General features: G+C 52.9%; 1 protein-coding gene across 1 annotated transcript; it reads right to left on the reverse strand.

Moving 5' to 3' along the window:
- Positions 1 to 8,092: 8,092 nt before the first annotated feature.
- Positions 8,093 to 19,558, reverse strand: LOC119099271 (kielin/chordin-like protein). The gene is made up of 7 exons (XM_037222396.1): positions 19,331 to 19,558; positions 13,839 to 14,747; positions 12,401 to 12,601; positions 11,373 to 11,576; positions 10,553 to 10,756; positions 9,677 to 9,889; positions 8,093 to 9,207 (listed from the first exon to the last, which is right to left on the reverse strand). Exons 1-7 carry the CDS (start codon positions 19,542 to 19,544, stop codon positions 8,900 to 8,902), a joined length of 2,253 nt encoding a protein of 750 aa, XP_037078291.1. The 5' UTR covers positions 19,545 to 19,558; the 3' UTR covers positions 8,093 to 8,899.
- Between the last annotated feature and the right edge of the window lie 1,118 nt (positions 19,559 to 20,676).

The following is a 20,676-nucleotide window of genomic DNA, read 5'->3' on the forward strand; positions in this document are numbered from 1 at the left end:
TGAGCGGATGTCCGTCGCCTCGCCTCTCCGTGTCTCCTGGTTTGGCTCATTCGCCCCCTCACGACCGAGCATTTCGACCATAGTCTGAGGCGTGCCTCCGGTGATCCTCCGGGCACGCTATGTGAGGCCACCGTTGTGCTGCCGGTCCCGAGGACTGGTCACCACCGACTCATACTGTCGATGTCGGTGATCAGTGGGCGTTTGGTGATGGCGTGTTTTGTTCGTGTTCGTCACGACATGCCGCCCGACGTATTCGCCGGTTCACGCCAGCAGAAACGATTAAATACAGCACATGCCATTCTGATTCAAACCTTTGGTGGCCAGCACTATGAAACTTAGGTCAGACAAACCTTAAGTGCAGCGCTGTCGGCTAAAACCCCTACATCTGTAGCGGATTTTTTTTTCTGACAACCGCAATCGACGCCAGCATGACTGGCAGTACATGGTGTGTTCGTCACGTGCACACCCGAAGTGGAACACGAACTTTGCAGTCACAGGTTTTTTGGGTATCTCGTTTGAGCAGTGGCGATGCATCTGAACCACTTATCTGATAGCGTGTGCCCTTCGCCGCTAGGTACGTTTACGTTGCGAACTGCGCCAGGGGATGGCGTTCACATGATGTTGCCACGAAAGCGCATGTGCAGCATCTGACACGGATGGGGGGTATCCGTGTTTTTGGAGACTGAGGATTGACGTCACTAGCAGTGGTTGCTCTGACGCGACTCAGTTCAATGCTCTCCCGAGCTGAAGGTCCACACGGCCAACGCAAGGGGGATGGTGCGCGGCTGCGGCACAATGCTGGCGTTTAATAATCATTTAACACGCGCCCGGGTGAGTTCTCAATTTCACCTCCCATACGAAAATATTTTTGGAACAATTTCCGAACGGCGCGGCACAGCCACACCAAATTTTGCATACCTGTAGGCAAGCTGTAGGGAACAGCACGTGGTGTGCAGCGTACCCGATCCCCCGAAAAGGACGTTTTAGCCAGATTACGCTTGCATCAAAACAAAGGCGTACCGCTTTCCGCATTTGTGATATTAGGACTGGTTTCTTTGTTTTCAATAGCCACGGACCATCCAGCATTTTATTGGCCCCGGCCGGGCCCCAGACGGGTAGACTGGCTGTGTAGCAATAGGATGCCCAGCACGGCCCCAGATGGCCTTGCGGCACTTCTCGAGGGATCGCGGCCTGGCCACAGCCTGCTCACGGTCTAGCTAGGCACCAGCTGGGCACAGATCGGGCAAATATCGAAGTATTGTTGTGACCTGGGCAGGCGCTGCGCTCCAGCTGGGACCCTGCCTGGGATATTGGCGTGGTCTGGGCAGACGCTGTGCTCCAGCTGTGACCCCGTCTGGCCTCATCTGGTAGGAGCGCTGTATACCAGCTGGGCACAAGTCCGTGCCAGTGGTGAGACCAGCAAGAAACTGCGCAGCAGATTGGTGGGGATGACGGGCCCGACAAGAGCACAAGCCGGCATCTGACAGGGCTTCAGCTGAGCCCTGGTCACACGAAGCCGGGCTACCGAGATAAGGCTCAGCCTGACTCAGGTCTGCTCTTTTTTGTCTACACAGCCTGTAGCGCTTAGTGCATCCTAAGCAATGCAACGGTTGACTAGAATTGTACTATTGGGTGAGGTCGAAATTGCTGCACAGTTCAATATTTGTGCCCTAATCCCACCTCGCCAAAGTGCAGATCGTTGTTAGTGAAAAAGTTGGTCCCTGGTACTGTGCTGTTTCAGTTTCGATACATTTCCTGCCCTGGCCGTTCTTAGAAAACGGCCTGAAACCTGATAGCTCATTTTTGTTGTTTGAAAAAAAGTTCATACAATATAGAAAGTGTACCTAATGTTTTGTCAAATTTGGAACGTACTCCGCTTTTGACCAAGGTCAGATGGCATTTCGTGAACATAGCCAGTCATTTTTATTACATTTTAAAGAGTTTACGTTAAATGCTGCCTTCTATTCCAGGAAGAAAAATGAGACCTGTTACCGAGTACCTTTTACCTCTTACCGGGTAACGGTCATGACGTTCCGAGCTGCATTTGCCGACGATGTCATCGTTGGATCGGGTCTACATGGGCCTGGCGTGTTGTGTAACATGGTTTCCCGTTACCGTTTTCTGATAACTGGGACCTCCAAAGTCTCAGGAATTGACAGCTGCATGATTTTTGTCGTACGAGAAATCCCTTGATATGTGTTATCCCCAATCTCAACCTCACCTCACTCTACGTTCAGAGGTGGCAACAGGCTGTGGTCTGTTACTACATGCATCCATGTTATACATGTTACCACATACGTCCCCGACATGCATCCACAAGTCTTTGAGAGGCTGCGAAATACATCTATCAAAATATTCCATCAACTATTCCGATTAGGTAGGGTTATGAACAATGTCACGGAGCGCAACCTGCCGCTAGCCAGTGACTGCGACATATAGGTCGCCAAACCTCGATGTCTTACCCTTACATCAAGATCAATGCCAGCTGAGGGATGGGATCGAGGGTAAGCGGGCAGTAGTACGACAGGCGAGAAGAATCGTACAGGGGTGCTCACTGTAACCAGAGCTCTGTGGGCACGGGCCACGCTGTAAAGTTACGTTCTGTGTTTGAAATTCACAATGAACAACGGATTACAGGATCCAACATTGTCTGCAGGTGAGCAGTGTATTGGAGGCTGTACAGCTTGCCTCGACGCAGACCCCACTCTCCAAAGCGATGAGAAAAGGCGCCCTCTTTTGGATATCTTCCTCCACTCAAAGAAAAACACCGGGTATGACCCCACTGATTTGGATGGGAGCAATTTTCTTCCCTGTCTTTCATAATTTATAGTTAACCGAAACAGAGGCCAGAAGCCATCTGCTTACAATTTTGCTTACAAATTGCATGCCTACATTTTTTCTGGGATGTACAGAGCCTTCAGAACGTAGGTGGCAGTAAACCCTGGTTGTAGATCGAGATGAGGTCATACATATGTATTGCCATGACCAGCGCCCATGTTCTTCCGGAAATGGTCAACCTTTGGTCAGAATCGAATAAATGAAAAAATGCGGCGATAGATGTGGCCATGTGCGCTCGCAAGTTCTGGAACAAAACTACGACGTGCGGCGTCGCAGTCTCCGTATACCGCGCGTCGTCGTAGTCCCCGTATACCGCACGGCGTCGTAGTGGTAGTCTCCGTATACCGCGCGGCGTCGTAGTCGTCGTAGTCTCCGTATACCGCGCGGCGTCGAACTTTGCCTTATACTACACAGCGGCCAACGGCCGGACGATAACGATAATCTTTTGAGAGAGGTGCCTTAACACGCGCCAGGGTAGTCGGGTTAAATAACCTTCGCTCGGGTGGGAGGTCAATTTAACACCTTTCCCAGATCTCGACAACTAAGATGGATAGAGAAACTAAATTCAAAGGGTATATTGGCCTGTACGTGAACTCATGTCAAAATGTGACGCTCCTGGGCCATGACCTTTATGCCAAATCAATGCCTTAAGTGCCCCCAGATCCCCGCATGCAACCGCTTTGAAGCTAGATACCTTTTCTCAGCAAAAGGTCAATGACGTCAGTAACCTTGATTGACCTTTATAAGGTTAAGGTGACCAAATAAATACCTACGAGATTGCTTCTATTTTGCCATTCGGATAAGCGTCAGGGATTACGCTAGACGGTATGTTCCTTAAAACAGAACGTTGACCTGGGTCATTTTAGTGTAATGACCTACTCTGGTCTAAAATGAGTCCATGGAACATGTCTGTTGGGATCCCTGTCATTGGTAAATTTGAAATGAGCACCAGAAATAACCCTCAAATCCAAATTCTCAAGCAAATAAGCATGTTGATTTAAACCACAGTTACCTTAAAAACCGCAGACCTACCTGGCGTTAGGTCAACTGAAATGGCTGTAATTCGAAATTAAATTGGTTCATGGCCTAAGAAACTATCTAAGATAGGTATGGCTTTGTCTAACACCCTGTTGTTGCATCACATAGAAAGGTGCCCTAGAAACGCCCTTCGCTGACTACCATGGCCTGACTTTGACGTGCCGTAGGTCGGTGACCTTACAAGGAAAATCCAGTTTTGTTTACGGCAAAATGTCTGCTATTCAGTTATCTACTATTAAAATAGTTTGGAGCGGCTACACCGCGCCACTCAGAAATCAGTTTGGAAAAACTTTGGGGGCCCCCGAAGCGCGTATTAACGCTTTGAGATGCAGCTCATTCGATTAGAGGATATTTTGGGAGCATGTTTTACTGGTGCAGTTCTTAGATTTGTGAGAGAAATGGATTAACATTCATTGCACCGCCAGCTGATGATGTACTTTGTTGGCGAAACTAGGGAAGCGCATGTAGAATCTCTTGCTTCGTGTTGCCGTCGCTGCTTTTCTGCTCAGGGGGCAGTCAAGTTATGCAGATGGAATGTACACGCAGCTTGATTTTTGAACGGTTGGAGTTAATGTTGAAAGCAACTTCGGAAGTATTATTTCACAACGTTTGTCCTTGCGCACTAGCCCCAGTTGGCCGGTGTTGCTGCAGCGGCCAACGTCGCCCCGTTTGATGGAAATTGGAAGCTGTAATCCGGCCATTAGTGTTTTTCTCCCTGAGGTTGCGAACACGCAGGCTCAGGCCTTTTTTATGTTCCTGTTTGTCATTTCTTGACATCATTTTGGTCCGCCTTTTTGAATGCTTAGAAGGTCCTGATAGGGGTCCGGTGAATGGAACACTGGGGACACATTCTATTTTCTGGTCAGTGATTTAAGGTTACTTCGCTACAGCGCGGGATGCCTGCCTGTCGACATGCTGGCGACGCACGGGGCGAGGAGGCTGTTGGATACGAAGGCCCTTTGAGTTATTAATCATACATCGGCCGTCTGCCGGATGCTGGAGGCACCTTGACCCTGGTATTTGATCCCGGACCGGTGCGAGAGCCCTCATTGACGCAACAGGACACCTTAACGCCGCGGGTGGTCAAATGATAGGCACAGAGACTCCACTTCGGCCCAGCGAGCCTTGAGTGGAATTGGGTTGGAGGTTACTCCGGTCAGTGCTGGAGCCCTGACTGACGCAGGGTCTTTCCGTTGTCTCACTGGAGATTCCTATAATATCCTCTTTCATTGTAAGAGTGCCTCGACTAACTCAAGGCTTGCAGTTCCATCTATATCCTTGTTCAGCAGATGGTTTCCTGGACGAGTCTGGGGGGCCTCTTGCTGACACAGAACTCTTTGTTGGGTACTGTGGGCCCTGAACGACTCATTGATCCTCATTGTTCCAGCAGTCCGAACCAGTGCAAATCACGGGTCCCGGCCTTGTCATATTTGGGAGAGAAATGGGCTCCCGGGGCTTAGATCCACTCGGAGCCGACTGTTCGATCTCGGTGGTCTCTGGCCAAAAAGGGCCTGAGTGTCCTCGGGGTTCTCGATCGATGGAAGATACCCTCTGGCTGGCACTTGAGGGCACCTCCCTGCGGACCGCGGTCCTTGATGTGACCTGCGGATAGCCCCTTGTGCTCCCCAATGGGGAATAAGATTGTCGGTGTCATAGTGGCCATCCGGGCCCCTCTGCGGCCCCTCGAACACTGCCTAGGCTGAATCTGAGTTCCTTTCTTCTTAGGCAGTGTGGTCCCGTGACCGTCACAGGAAGCCCCTCATTGACTCAGGGTCCCGACTAACGTTAACCGCAGTCTTCTACCATGTTCTCGCTGGGCAATGGCTCCCTGTCCCAGACTTTACGCCGCAGTAATCCGGTGGTGAATCCGTCGCGTGTCACGGCCGTTAACACGCGCCCCGGTGGCCGGTTGAGTACCCTTGGCTCGATTGCGATGGGTGCCATAAGACCCACCTGAGATCTTAAAACCTAAGAGGGACACCTTATCACAGGGTGGGATGGCCCGTGTGTATACTAACTTTTGTCAGAATGTAAGGTTCCTAGGTCATGACCTTTGATTCGAATAATGTTTAACTTGGTCAGACTCTAGGTTAGCGTCCGAAGTGCATCTAGACCTCCTTTTGCAACCGCCTCGGACCTAAATACCTGTTCTAAGCAAAAGGTCACTGATGTTATTTTAAGGTCAGTGACCCTTTTTACTTTCAGATCATGGTGACCAAAACCCTACGAGATTGTGTTGATCGTTGCATCTGAATAGGCGTGAAAGATTTCGCTGGCCGGTATGTTTCTAACAACAAAATATCGACCTACGCCATTTCAGGCCAATTACCTAATTTGAACTCGAAGAAATCCATGTAAGATGTCTATTCCAGTCCCTGTTGATTATTTCGAAAAGAGCACCAGAAACTACATATGCGGCAAACTTTCGAGTAAAAAAGCAGGTTGATTGTGACCTCAGTATTTGTTGAACAGCGAAAACCTGGCCTTAAATACACTTAAAAAGGTTTCTTATAGGATTTAACCATTTTCAAAGTTATCGAGTTGAAGTCCTTCTCAACCAAAAAAAAAGACTACAGCTCTGCTCAGAAATGTTTCCTTTCTCTGCTTCGGCGGAAACTGTTTTGTTTGGCATCATTGCCATTTTGTTTGTTGCCGATCGTCAAAACGAGATTTCGGTAATCGAAGAAGGATCGATATGATGATGTTTCAAACGTTGTTTGACGTGTACGGCTTCAGGAGGAGAGTGTAAGGTTATGTGCACGATTACTAAAGGCCGTGATGAAAACCTCGCGCTAGTAGCTGCCAGGCGGGGTGCAGACCTGCACCCGGGTGTATGATGTAACGCAAGTGCCGCATTGTAACCCGTTACAATGCAGCACTTAAGTCAGGCATGTTCGACACGGCTAGTGTTGTTTTGGTGGTCATTTTCGGTCAATTGCCGTTATCGATTGGTCGGATGGTGTCGTTCGTCAGATTTTCGCAACTATTCCGTCATATTTTTACGTCGAAATGCAAATCGGCACATTTCAAGTCTGCTTACGAACGTTAACAGCTAATAACGTGATCACGTTTTTAGGTGCTGGTATTCGTCCGGTTTGCTTTTGATTTACGATAAGATATGGCAAAAAAGCAACTGGCTGCAGTTAATGAGTCGGGCATTATTTAACTATGTTTGTATTACATGAAACACTGCTAAATAACGTCAAGCACTCAAACAATAGTACAAAACTAGCCCAGAGTCAACATGACATGTCAATTGTATAATTAAGAGCATGCACCACGCATGAAGAACAGAAAATGCCTAAGTGAACATCGTTCGAGCGTGAAGCTGTAAGAGTGTGACTAACTCAGTCAGTTGCACTTAAGTGAGCATGGCGATGACACCGCAGTTGGCATATTCCCTGGCCATTTTACCCGTAAAGCAATAATTAAAAGTTTATTTTGAAATTGATATAAATTTTAGCTCTCATCTTAAATTCTATACTCAAACTCTAGCTCCAGAAGGCTGGCGGAACAAATTCACCTTTGGGTGTAAATTGTACATGGGGGAGTGGTCCACCCAAAAGAATGGAGCTGACACCCGTGTTCAGCTGTGATGTCCTGTAATAACTTACTTTCTGAACCTATATATATATATATATATATATATATATATATATATATATATATTATATTTATATACCCCGTGCGGATCGTCGAATCATTTGGGCTCAGCCGTCTCTTTCGGACAGCCCTCAGCACAGTGCCATGCATTGTAGATGTGAGAGTGTGGGTCTGGATGTAGGAGTTTGAATGGCTGTGCTGCTTGCTGAGCGGCAGTGGCTGCGTGACGGCATCGTATTGATGTTCGTAGTGAGTGTATGTTTAGCCTTATAATCAATACGGATCACGATATCATTTAGCTTATCTGTCTATGTTTCACGCAGCCCTCACCACAGTATCGTGGATCGGTTGTTGGGGCGTGATGGTCATTGTAGTGATGATTGATGATTGGTTTTTGCAGTATCTTTTTCTTGGCAGTATCACAGATGTGGGACACTCCGCCTCTCACGTAGCTCAAGGTAGTGAAGCAATTTTAGATAGACGTTATTCACTTGTGACGATGAACGCTGTCGTGAAACGTTGATATGATTGCGTAATACCTCCGTTTGCCTGTCTAATGGTGCATTAAATGTGGCTGGTTTCCATCATCAAAATTCATAAATGTGCGCTCATTACCAATAACCAATGGTTATTTTATTTACTTTGTGTATTTATTTTATTGCATTACACATGGTATATGCACTGAGTACCAATGGTATTCATCACAGTTCATTAACAACTCATTTTTATATATTCTGTTGTGGCTAAAACGCAAACGTATGATAACGAAGCATGATTAAGTCCGCTGCAGAGAACGGTCGAATCTCAGCGCCGGATACATAAATCAAGGTTGAAAACGTGAATATCATGGTGGAAGCGCAACATACTAGCATGTTTCCAACAAAGGACACGCAAATGGCCCTGTGAAAACGAATATTTCGACTACAATTACGAGCATTCAATCGGCTAGCTACAACCAACGTGCCCGGCTAAAGCACGACCACATGACGTAGGCATTCTTTGAGAATAAATTTATTAGACAGCGCATCCATTTCAGTTCATTACTCATGCAGTCGTGAAGCGCAAATATTCAGTTTAAGGTAGCACATTGCCTACGTCTTGGTATGCAGATGCGGAGGTGCACTTTGACCAAGTGGAGACACACGGGTGTTTGAACACAGTAGTATAGGGTAAAGCCAAGCACCCTATGTCCGCAAACCGTTCGGAAAACTATGATTAGGAATGTATAGCTAAGGGAAGTGAGACGAGTCGAATTAAACTAGACTCTAAGCCCGTGCGACGAGTATATCTACCAGAATCAGGGATCGAGTTGGGACGTCACACCACCGAGCCGGTAGCGCGTGCCACTGGGCTGCCGACGGTGCTGGTGAGCCGCGCCGCGGCACCGGCACCGCTGCCAACGTCCCGCCTCGGGAGCTGGCTAGCCCGAGCCCCGCCCGCTGCCCGGGAAACGGGTAGCCGCGCTCAGTCGAGCTGTGGCGCTGTCCACGTACGGCATCGGGATGAGGTTGTGCTGCGGGTCGAACATGCACGTGTATTTGTAGTGGCAGCACTCGACACCGCGGAAGTTGGGCACGCAGCCCTCGCGCACGGGCGGACACGGCAGGCGGGTGAACAGCACCGTCGGGTTGCCGTCCTTCTGGCACATCTTGCGTGTGCACTGGCGCTGGGGCGTGACCCACCATCTGGCTCCGTGGGCGTACTCGACGCCGTTGTCAGTGCAGTTGGCTGTGGAAACAGCTGGCGTCAGATGGGCCTACGCCTCGCACCACTTTCTACGCCTTTACTTTAAAAAAAACGGCAGCTCCTTCTAGCACGACGTTGTCAAAGAAACGTAGCAGCTATGAATGACGTCGAAGCCGTGCGAAAGCGAGTGTCACCAGTTGCTAGCGAATCGTTTCAAAATAACCTTTTTCGTAAGAAGGTAATTTTCGCGCACCTGTCCGCTATATCATTTTATGTCTGCACACGGTATCAAGGCGGACCACGCCCACTCAGGGGCGTCGGCACCGACGAGCCCACAACGCCGCGGGGGGTCAGATCGGACCAGGCTCAGACAGGGCAGGCGAGGTGTCCATATCATCGACCAAAGCTCTGCTATGAAGCCGGCCTATGTTTTCGACGGAGCGAAACACTTGCGGGCGGGGCCGGCGCTGCGGGCCCTGTGAGCTGGTGCGATGGGTGGCGCGCAACTCACGGCACTGGTAGACGGGGCAGCAGTTCTCGAACGCGATCACCGTACAGTTGGGGTTGTCCTGGCGCGGGTCAGCCGGGCAGTTTTCCCTCCGATCATATACCGTCACGCTACCGTTGTCCACACAGCGCACCAGGTGGCACTGCGTGACCGGGTCGATGAAGAACGTCTCGTTGATGCTGTGGGTCCCGCCGTTGTCATCGAGACACTCCACGTCTGGAAGATGGGGGGGGGAGGGGGGCACCTGAGTTAGGGCACATCTCAGGATGCAGTGTTTGCAGCTTCAGTGACCGATGCAATGTTGGGCGATAACAGAACGAAGCCAGTGGGACCAGAGGGAAGACGACCACTGCACGGATGACAGCCGTCAACACAGGAACACGGGGTGAGATTTGTCGCTGAAAAAAGCAGTCACACCAAGCAGTCGGCCCGACAAGAAACAGCCTTTAATGAAATAATGACAATGACAATGAAACAATGTGGCCGAAGCGGTGATCTGCCATCATCAAAAAGTTGCTGCTGGCACCTTATTGAAACACCGATGTTGCCTTAAGGATGGCAGTTGGTACGAGAATGATCACGGGGACGACGATAGAAAAAGCCAAAACGGAAGCCATTTAGCCGCTGCTGGTGCTCATACAGTCATTGTTTTCTCTGGATCCAGTGAATCCGACCAGACCCCGGCCGGAATGCCACTCTTAACCCTATGGTCAGCTGCAGCGATAGTTCTCAGGCACAGCCCTAGCTCAGGTCATTGAAATCCAGATCATGAGCTGCGTGCGGCTCTGTCCTGCTGCCCGACTGCTCCCAAGTGCTGTCCAACTCTGCCCAACTGCTGCCCGACTCTGGCCGACTGTTGGGTGCTGCTGTCTGGCGTACCCTGCTCTATGCAGACTTTGCAGCACTCGCCCAGTACGCGCATGCTGGGGCAGTCATGCGGTACCAGCGGCGGGCAGCTGATACTCAGGTCCTTGGTTTTAACCGTGCCCGTCTTGGTGCACTTGAAGTGTTTGCAGGGGTGGCTGGGGTCGTCGTACCAGGTCTCGTCCTCCTCGTACACTTGGTCTCCGTATGTGCACTGAACTGAAACGGACGGGTGTGCAAGGTCACCGACTCACCGGCTTGTCGGGTGCCACAGGCTCGCGCGCCGGGCCTGCGTGCTGCTGGTAATGCCGTCCCGAACGAGTGTGAATAGGAGTCAGCAAAACAAAAAGGCACGGCGCGCGCGGGCGCAGTTATAATTGCCCCGCGGTGTGCTTTCTGTTGGCACCGTCGCAGACACGGCGGAGCTGGGCGCTTCCGGCCGAGGCTGTCAGTTCTGTTGGCACCGTCGCAGACACGGCGGAGCTGGGCGCTTCCGGCCGAGGCTGTCAGTTCTGTTGGCACCGTCGCGGACACGGCGGAGCTGGGCGCTTACGGCCGAGGCTGTCAGTTCTGTTGGCACCGTCGCAGACACGGCGGAGCTGGGCGCTTACGGCCGAGGCTGTCAGTGACAGCAACTGGAATTGTCTGGTTCACGACTGCCTGGCCGGTGCCAGACGCACCTTAAAAGGGTTGCCCCCGACGCAGCCCCAGTCCTCCGCACCAGCGGGGTGCGCACACCGCGCACCTGCTGGCGACATCAAACACTGTCCCATGCCCATAGAACACCGTCATGGCGACGGCGACGGGCCGCACCGGCGCCACCGCTACCGCTCACTTTGGACGCAGTCGAAGACCGGGCAGCACTGGTAGGGCACGTGCCTCTCCACGCAGCTGGGGTCGGGTGGCCCTTCGCAGGGTGCCGCCTCCGAGGCCACCTCTACCTCGCTGTTGTTGCACGTCAGGTGGCGGCACGGCCGGAGTGGGTTCTCCGGCCACGTGGTGCCGTGCTCACGGATCACGCCGTTGTGTTCACATGGAGCTGTGAGCGGAGCACCATGTCAATGGAGCATTGAGTCGTTAATCGAACACACGTGACAGTTCAGGACAAAGCTTCGAGCGAAACGCACGTGTCGGTGGACGCCGCTGTCGTCGGCGCTCCCGTCAAACACAGACATCGTCGCCATCATCGGAGAACACGTGTCTATGGACCAGGGAGACGTAGACGGAGGACACGTGTGAACGGAACACGGCATTGTGAGTGAAACACAAGAGGTAATTGATGTGCAACCGTGAGTAGAACGTACGTTTTAAAGGGACATGGAGCTGCCAGGAGGGCATGCATGTTAAGATGATGCGGGGCTTGGAATAGAGCATAAGTGTCAATATGTCACGGAGCTCCTAATGGAGTACAAGTGTCGATGGGACACGGAGCTTCCAGCATGCGTGGCAGCACGGAGCTGCTAATGGAGCCCTAGTGTCAATGGACCACGAATATTTCAGATCATCATGGAGCGATAGTCGGGACGCGAAGTTGTAAATACAGCGTGCATATGCAAACCAAGCAAAGAACCGTTAACAAAACAGGCTGCATTAGCTGAACACACAAGACATTGGACGCCCAGCTATCGGTGTCACACAAACTCCAGGGCGCCCGGTAAAAATAACGGACGTTTGTCAGCAGGCCCGGCTGCTTGACTCCCGAGCTATGTCATGTTAGACTGGCCCTGGAGGAGCACGTCGTCCACAGACAAACACATCGTCCAACAGGCAGGCACATTGTCGCTAGCGCCGTACTCCCGACTGGCTCGTTGGTGTCGGCAGCAAGCGACGCCAGCGAGCCGCCGCTGCGGCGGGCAGCCTTACCGTCCGTGCAGTCCCACTTGGGACAGCAAATGCCCTCCATGTGCCAGGGGGTGCAGCTGTCGCTGGGGGCTGGCTCGCAGGTGGTGTTCTGTACCACCACTGGGTAGCCATTGTCGCACCGGTAGAGCTCACACGGGTGGGTCGGGTCGTCGAACCACGTGTCGCCCACCGGGTACTGGACGCCGTTGTAGGCGCACGGCGCTGGCGCGGTCAGGCCGGGTGTCAGGCGGGGCAGGTCAGACGAGCAGGGAGGCTGCGCCGGCGAGAGCAGATGGTAGGCAGAGTTTGCGAGGTCAAACGGAAAGGGGGCTCATGACGGATGATCAGTCGGGAGGAGGGCCATCGAGGAGGTCAGACGGAGAACGGAGGTCACACGGGGACATCAGACCGGGAAAAGGGGTCGGCACGGAGGCCAGATTGCGAGGAGCCAGACAGGGTAACGTTTCTATGACGTACCCGCTAACACCTGTGTCCATGTGAATTTATACGTCTTTTGAATGCTTGTGTGTGCACCACGGGTGCGACAGGATTTTCTTAACGGAGGGGGAGGGGGAGCTCAGTGAGTACTCATCAAACCAATTTTTTACTTTCTGCTGAAGGCCATCTAAACGAAAAAAGGGCCCAAGTAGGTGGGTAGCTCCCTCCATTGACTGCGCTTTGGTATGCAATGCATATACGAATGCATGTAAGTGGAGAGCGCCATATCACTCTCATTGCAATGGGGCAAGGAAGGGGGAAGAGAGAGAGAGAGAGAGAGAGAGAGAGAGAGAGAGAGAGAGAGAGAGAGAGAGAGAGAGAGAGAGAGAGAGAGAGAGAGAGAGAGAGAGAGAGAGAGAGAGAGAGAGAGAGAGAGAGAGAGAGAGAGAGAGAGAGAGAGAGAGAGAGAGAGAGAGAGAGAGAGAGAGAGAGAGAGAGAGAGAGAGAGAGAGAGAGAGAGAGAGAGAGAGAGAGAGAGAGAGAGAGAGAGAGAGAGAGAGAGAGAGAGAGAGAGAGAGAGAGAGAGAGAGAGAGAGAGAGAGAGAGAGAGAGAGAGAGAGAGAGAGAGAGAGAGAGAGAGAGAGAGAGAGAGAGAGAGAGAGAGAGAGAGAGAGAGAGAGAGAGAGAGAGAGAGAGAGAGAGAGAGAGAGAGAGAGAGAGAGAGGAGAGAGAGAGAGAGAGAGGAGAGAGAGAGAGAGAGAGAGAGAGAGAGAGAGAGAGAGAGAGAGAGAGAGAGAGAGAGAGAGAGAGAGAGAGAGAGAGAGAGAAGAGAGAGAGAGAGAGAGAGAGAGAGAGAGAAGAGAGGAGAGAGAGAGAGAAGGAGAGAGAGAGAGAGAGAGAGAGAGAGAGAGAGAGAGAGAAGAGAGAGAGAGAGAGGGAGAGAGAGAGAGAAGAGAGAGAGGAAGAGAGAGAGAGAGAGAGAGAGAGAGAGAGAGAGAGCATTCGCGTTGGCTGAACTCACCGCAGGTACGGCAGCACTGTCCAAGCGGCCACACTTGGTTGGAGCAGGTCAGCGTGGGGCAGTGCTCCTCGGTGACGGTGACCACGGTGCCCTGCTCGCAGCGGAGCAGCGCGCACGGGTGCACCGGGTTGTCGGGGAACTCGGCGCCGTTCGGCTTCAGCTCGCCGTTGAACAGGCAGCCGCAGGTATAATTGAAGCAGCACTGGCCTTCCTCGCGGGACGCGTGGCAGCCGGGCGTATCCGGCTCCGTGTCACACTCGCCCCGCCTGTCCACTACCGCGATGGCCGACCCGTTGTTGCAGACGAACTTAACGCACGGGAAGGTCGGATCGTCGTACCAGACGGAAGAGTGCGGCCGGATGTTGCCGACCGCGTCCCGGCACGGCTGCAGGCCGTTGATGATGGAGCAGTTGAAGCTGTAGCAGCACTGCCCGTCCGCGCGGTACGGAATGCAGTGCGAGTCAGGTCCCGTCGGGCACAGCGGCCTCACGTCCTGGATGATGGCGACAACGCCATTGTTGCAGGCGTAGGTGACGCACGGGTTAAGGAGGTCGTCCACCCAGGTTTCGCCGTGCGCGTAAGGCGTGTTGTCATACACGCAGCCGGACAGCGTTTGGTCGTTGGGCAGGTTGCACGTGTAGTTGTAACAGCACTGGCCTATATTGCGGGTACTGGTGCATTCGCCGAGGTCTGTCGGCTCCTCCTCACAATTGGCGCCCAGGTCGACCACATCGATGACGGCGTTGATTTTGCAGGTGTACAACAGGCAGGGGTACTGCTGGTTGTCGTACCAGGTGGTGAAGACGGGCCGCAGTATGCCGTTCGCGTCCTGGCAGTCCGCGTGGTCGTCGACCGTGCCGTACGTGGGCGCGATCAGCCGGCCCGATGAGCGGCGCGGCGCTGCCGGCTCTGGAACAAGGCCGGGTCCGCGCCGGTCACCACGGCGCTCGCGTCGTCAGATCGCGCCCGCGGCGAGCGCGGCAGGCTTCGCGCGGTGAGATGGTCGCGCTCGGCCGCGCCCCGACGTGGCGGCCGCGAAACCGCGGCGTCATCGCTCGTCACCACAGGGCGGCACGAGTGCTGGCGGTGTTGAGGCGATCGACAGAAAGAGCCGCGTACCGCCACACCGGACCGCCATACCGGACCGCCACACCGGAATGTCACGTCGGACCGCCATACCGAGACCGCCACACCGGAATGTCACATCGGACCGCCATACCGAGACCGCCACACCGGACCGCCACACCGGACCTCCACACCGGACCGCCATACCGGACTGCTACACCGGGCCGCCACACTGGACCGCTACACCGGACAGTCACGCTGGACCGCGACACCGAACTGCCACACCGAACCGTCATACCGGACTGTCACACTGAAGCCGCTGCATAGTTACGGAGCCAACAAGATCGTGTGATGAGAACACGCATGTCCCCGGTAAGCCTGCCGCTAGGACGAAAACATGCAGGCCGATCTCAACATGATAAGCGTATTCATAACCGCGGGCCATGCATCGCGTTATGGGCGGGGGAGGCTGTGAAGCTCAAGCCCCCATCGCCCAGGATTTGAGTAACTTAACACTAAGCTTATAGCGACGCATGGACTCAATGACCCGCTAAGCCTACCCTATCCTGGACAACTGCCATCGTGCCTGGCCATGCTCCTGCTTCCAAGCACTGGAGGATACTTGAAGCACATTGCTTGATCGCTTGCCAAATTCGGGAGAAGAGTTCGATCGAAGAATGCCCCGGGGTCCTGCAATGCTTTTAACTGATCTAAATCAGTGTGAGCTGGTCACATTTTCGTGGAAGCCTTAGATCTCACGATAAGGCTACAGCTGGATACAACTTACAACCAATCACCTTGCTTCAAATTTCACGCAGGTAAATAAAAACGATTGGCAGCAGCCTGCCCTTTCTGAATGCCATGGGAGAACCGACACGCGAGAGATTTGTACTGATGAGTTCAAGAACCCAAACGACTCAGGAAGAGCTGCACACAAAATTTTCGGACGAATGCAGGGAAGGGGCAATCCGCACCTGTGTGAGAACGGGCTTCAAGAGCTGCTTTAATTAGAAGTTCGTCCAGCAGGAGCTAACAAAAATTCAGCAACTTCTGGTCATCAGCAGCTATGCCAACACGGATTTTGATTTCATTTGGGTGAGCTGCCTCCCGCCGCAGCGTAATTCAGAACTACGGCCCGCCGTAATCACAGCGAGAGTTGGCGCTTACCATGTGCTTGCAAAGACCAAACACTTACCTCGTCATGTATCGCAGCTTTCGTAACGGTGTAAATGCATTGAAACAGTTAAATATAGTGGCCGATTTTCACGCAACCACGGGGGCGATGATTGTATCTGCCGTCTCTGGTGGCCGTTCGTAATCTGAATTGGCAATACGAAGTTTAAAACGGAAGCGTTGGCACTGTCTCGTTGAAAGCACCTTTGCCAGTTCGTCATGTGACGCAGTGGGCTCAACACATGTTTTCAGATGACTGACCGGGCGGACCCGTGCATTCCGTTTTTAACCTCGGCACGTTGTATCGCTTTATCCGATAAACCCCGAAACAGCGAGTCTGTAGAAATGTTTTGCAATGGCCTACTACTTGAAAGCATGCATACTTTTGCCTTATCGTCCTTCATACGATTACCGGCGGAGTCAGGAGTTCGGACAGGATGAAGTTAAATCAGATCACAGACGTTACCTCAGCCTGGAGTTCCAACTGAAGCCAGCTCAGCCGTACAAACAATCAAGAACATCTGGGAACATTTTGTACGAAGAACTAGCTGTCATTTTAAAGGAAATGTCCCACATTTAAAGATATCGAAGCCCATCTCAGATGTGACGGAAGAAGCCCACTTACAACTATTCGTATACCTTCAAGTGGCAAAGGGTGCTCTAGATAACGCCATTTCTGTGTTTGATAAATATGTTCCCCAATACTTCACTGTTTGATTACGTCGTCATATCTGGCCTAGCATTGATTGAGAGACAATTAACGGCCGTTATATCAGGAAATCGTGCTCACGGGCGCCAGACATGAACGACTCGTCAATTAAGTTTTCTTGGCTCTGACCGCCGCATGGCCAAGTAAATGACAGCATTCAAATGACGTCACTATGGCGTCATGGATACCTGGGTGACCTTGAAATTATCTCTCCGAGATATATGCACATATTTGCGGGCATGTAGCTAAGAAACTAGAAGGGTTTAGGTTTTAAGATGGGTAAGAAAAGGACGGGTGTGAAATGCATCGAATGATCTTCAAGACGGCTATTTTAGCTAAAAAAAGCCCACACAAGTGCAGAACACTCCCTTTGACGATCCCACTGCCGTCCATCTCGGCTTCAAAATAGAGTGTGACCTATCTTAACAAGCTCGGAAGTATGCAAAACACATATTACCCACCAGCAACCAATACTCAAAACAACACAATCCCTCTCAGTCGGTTAAAGAGCGCCTGCGTACCGACCCAGCCGCGGCGTGAGGGGCGAGGTAAGGGGCTCGCTCGCTGTTTGTGCCTGACTGAGGTAGCGTGCGGCTGGTGGTGGTGGCCGCTCAGGGCCAGCGGAGGTCGGAGCCGTCGGAGGACCGGGCACATTGGGCCGAGCGTTGCGGCACGGCTAACTTTCGCCGCAATGGCTGCCGTTGACCTGGACTTCCATGGTCGAATGATGTGGTCATGGTCCACACCACAAGCGCTGTTTAGCGTGAGCTCTGATCCCAAAAATCCATCCAATAAAGGAACCTCAGGATAAGCTTCGTAACATTAAGCCTACACTTATCCTGTGAACAGAGTAGGGGTCAGAGGGCACCAAAGCGAAATAAAACCCGAATGTAACGCAAATTCATGTACGTGCGTGCCCTAAGCACATTATCATTCCGGTGCCCTGTCTCAAAGCTGGACTGAGCGTGTCGTTACGAACAATGTGCTCTTGACAACATTTCTAAGAAATGAACCTCCTGTTATTTCGTTCCAAGATTGAACTCCAAATACATCGTACCGAACAATATGATTTTGAGCTCGGTATTCTCCAGCCAAGAACACACCTATCTGTACTATAAAGTACGAATTGGTGCAGGATATAGCATTATTGGTGTGCTGTGGACACACCTCAGGCCGCGCATTGGTTGCCGGTCCCTCCCTTTGTTACGCCTTGTTAACCGTAGCGTCCGAAAAGATCCTTTTCACGTTCTTTTGATCCCAAATTGAGCTATAGATGCAACACAACACGGCTGGGTCCCTGTCACGAAAGGCAGCCAGCGGCATCCAGCTCTATGATTCAAGTTCCTTTAAGAATACTGTAGCGTGATTACAACCACACCTGCGCGTAACGTTCTGCTGTCCAAGAATTCCCCATCCCTCCTTTCTTATGCTTCCGTTACGCTGGACCAAACCCTCCTGCCCTCCTTGCGTAACGCAATTTATGTACGACCCCTACAAAGTAGTGTTCTACGCTTGGGGCATCATTCAAAAGCGTAGTCTGATGAAAACTCGGTAACGCCTAATAATAGCACTGGGTAGTACCACTGTAGCACTACCAAGATTTCATAAGAACGTAAGTCGTACTTTTCAAGCGCAAATAACGCTGCCAATACATTTCAACAGTAATACACTTGCTCCCCGGCACCCGCAGCTGTCACGATCCTCGTCGTCATGATAACCGCAGTCGGTGTGAATGACGCGGACACAAATTAACGTTTGTGATTGGCTCAGCGGGCGGCAAGGGCCTGCTACTGAGATGCGCATTGGTTGATGTTTGAACCAGTGCGTCTCTATAGATCACGTGATACTCCCATTTTCAAAGGCAAAGCGCAGCTCGAAAAGAGCTGCTGTGGTAAGTGACAAGGCAGGGAAGAAATCAGAGCCAAAGTATAACATTTCGTTGAATTCGCGGGCTAATAGACTCATGTCCCCATACCTTGTTGTCTACACAGAGTGTTTCAAACTTTCGTAGCATTTATTATACAAATGTTTGGACAAATTGGCGTGTTGCAGATGTAACAGAATGCACACCTTGAAGAAAGCAATGCAAAGGAAATGTGTTTTTCCCATAGTGGTGAGCAAGGAATTCAATGTATTTCCCCTATGGGAGCGTTTGCTTCAAGTCAAAATTCTGAGCTACCCAAAGGATTCCGAGACAACTGGCATTACCAATCAAGTCGGATACGTCTGATTTAACAATAAGTGAAAAGTACAAAAAGGTGGCATATTCATGACGTAGTACACGACATTTTCTCGTAAGTACAGCCTGATTACATCAAGAAAATCTGCGCAGCGCTGTAAACAATCAGCGCAAATGTACTGGCCCATTAAGATGTGGAAAAACGACAACAGAACAAATAATGACCGACTTGCGATCGGTTGTAGCGAAGAACGTGCTGCACCGGCCCCGGGCCGGCCGGCACCGGCCCCACAGTGATTCGTCAAGCTAGCGAGCTGATGAACAGTGGCAAGTAGAACGCTCCCAGCTGCCGCCAGTGTTACTTACCGGCCCCGCACACCCCCGGGTAACACTCGTCACACCGTGAAATAAGCGGCGACGATTTGTAGCGGCAGATGCTGCGGCAGGCGCCCTCGCTGATGCCGCCCGCGCACTCGACCAGCGCCGATTTCAGCAGCTCCACCTGTTGGACGCTTAAGCCGGCGGCCAGGCCGGCCAGCAGCGGGAGCAGCAGCAGCGGCGGCGGCAGCGGTGTGGCCATCTCCGAGGTGCGGCAGGGAGCGGCCCAGTGACCGGAGTGAGCGCCACCGCCGGCCGAGCGGGGCCCGTCCGCCGGCCAGCAGCGCCGCCCGGAGCCGGCTCAGCAGTGCTGGTCGTGATCGGCCCGGTCCAGTCAGCTCCTGTCGTCTCCGGAACACCGCTCAGGGGTTCAGCCGGCGCCCCGGGACGACACGTGTCACAGTGGGCGGCCCGCTTCCGGCTGAGAAGACTGGCCCACTGCTGCCGAGCGGGTGGCGATGGTCAGTGGCCTTTCCTCCCCGGTCAGCGGGCCATGTGGAGCTCAGGGCGAGGGCAGCTCTCCCCCTCCTTCAATAATCGATCTGACGTTCAGCCTTGTACGGCATGGGATCCAACTATCTATCCATCATGACAGTCACCCATTCAAAGTGCGCGGATCAAATCTCTCAAAATAAATGGCAAGGTGGGATAGCGTTTCTCTACTTTTGCTTCATGTCAGCAAGCCGAAGGCCTTAACGTTACACCAGGCCTGGGGAGGCCGGCACCTGGGGAGGCCTGTACCTGGGGAGGCCTGCACCTGGGAAGGCCGGCACCTGGGGAGGCCTGTACCTGGGGAGGCCGGCACCTGGGGAGGCCTGTACCTGGGAAGGCCGGCACCTGGGGAGGCCGGCACCTGGGGAGGCATGCACCTGGGGAGGCCTGTACCTGGGGAGGCCGGCACGGCCTGTACCTGGGGAGGCCGGCACCTGGGGAGGCCTGCACCTGGGGAGGCCTGTACCTGGGGAGGCATGCACCCGGGAGGCCTGCACCTGGGAAGGCCGGCACCCGGGGAGGCATGCACCTGGGGAGGCCGGCACCTGGGGAGGCATGCACCTGGGGAGGCCGGCACCTGGGGAGGCATGCACCTGGGGAGGCCTGCACCTGGGAAGGCCGGCACCCGGGGAGGCATGCACCTGGGGAGGCCAGCACCTGGGAAGGCCGGCACCTGGGGAGGCATGCACCCGGGGAGGCATGCACCTGGGGAGGCCAGCACCTGGGGAGGCCTGTACCTGGGGAGGCCAGTACCAAGGACGGGGCACAACAAACGATGCTCTCACTACGTGCTCACAATGCAGCCAGTTATCAGTGAGCCTTGATATCGACCCCTACGGATG

The sequence above is a fragment of the Pollicipes pollicipes genome, unplaced genomic scaffold (assembly GCF_011947565.3).
Source record: "Pollicipes pollicipes isolate AB1234 unplaced genomic scaffold, Ppol_2.1 Scaffold_4740;HRSCAF=5597_pilon_pilon_pilon, whole genome shotgun sequence".
Lineage (NCBI taxonomy): Eukaryota > Metazoa > Arthropoda > Thecostraca > Pollicipedomorpha > Pollicipedidae > Pollicipes > Pollicipes pollicipes.

What these genes read in the sequence shown, in the direction of transcription:
- LOC119099271 (XM_037222396.1), bottom strand. Translation starts at nt 19,544, where the DNA reads ATGGCCACACCGCTGCCGCCGCCGCTGCTGCTGCTCCCGCTGCTGGCC. An exon ending in GGTCTTCGACTGCGTCCAAA is followed by an intron (nt 10,757 to 11,372) that starts GTGAGCGGTAGC and finishes CGTCCGTTTCAG; the next exon opens with TTCAGTGCACATACGGAGAC. An exon ending in CTGCCCCGTCTACCAGTGCC is followed by an intron (nt 9,208 to 9,676) that starts GTGAGTTGCGCG and finishes CTGTTTCCACAG; the next exon opens with CCAACTGCACTGACAACGGC.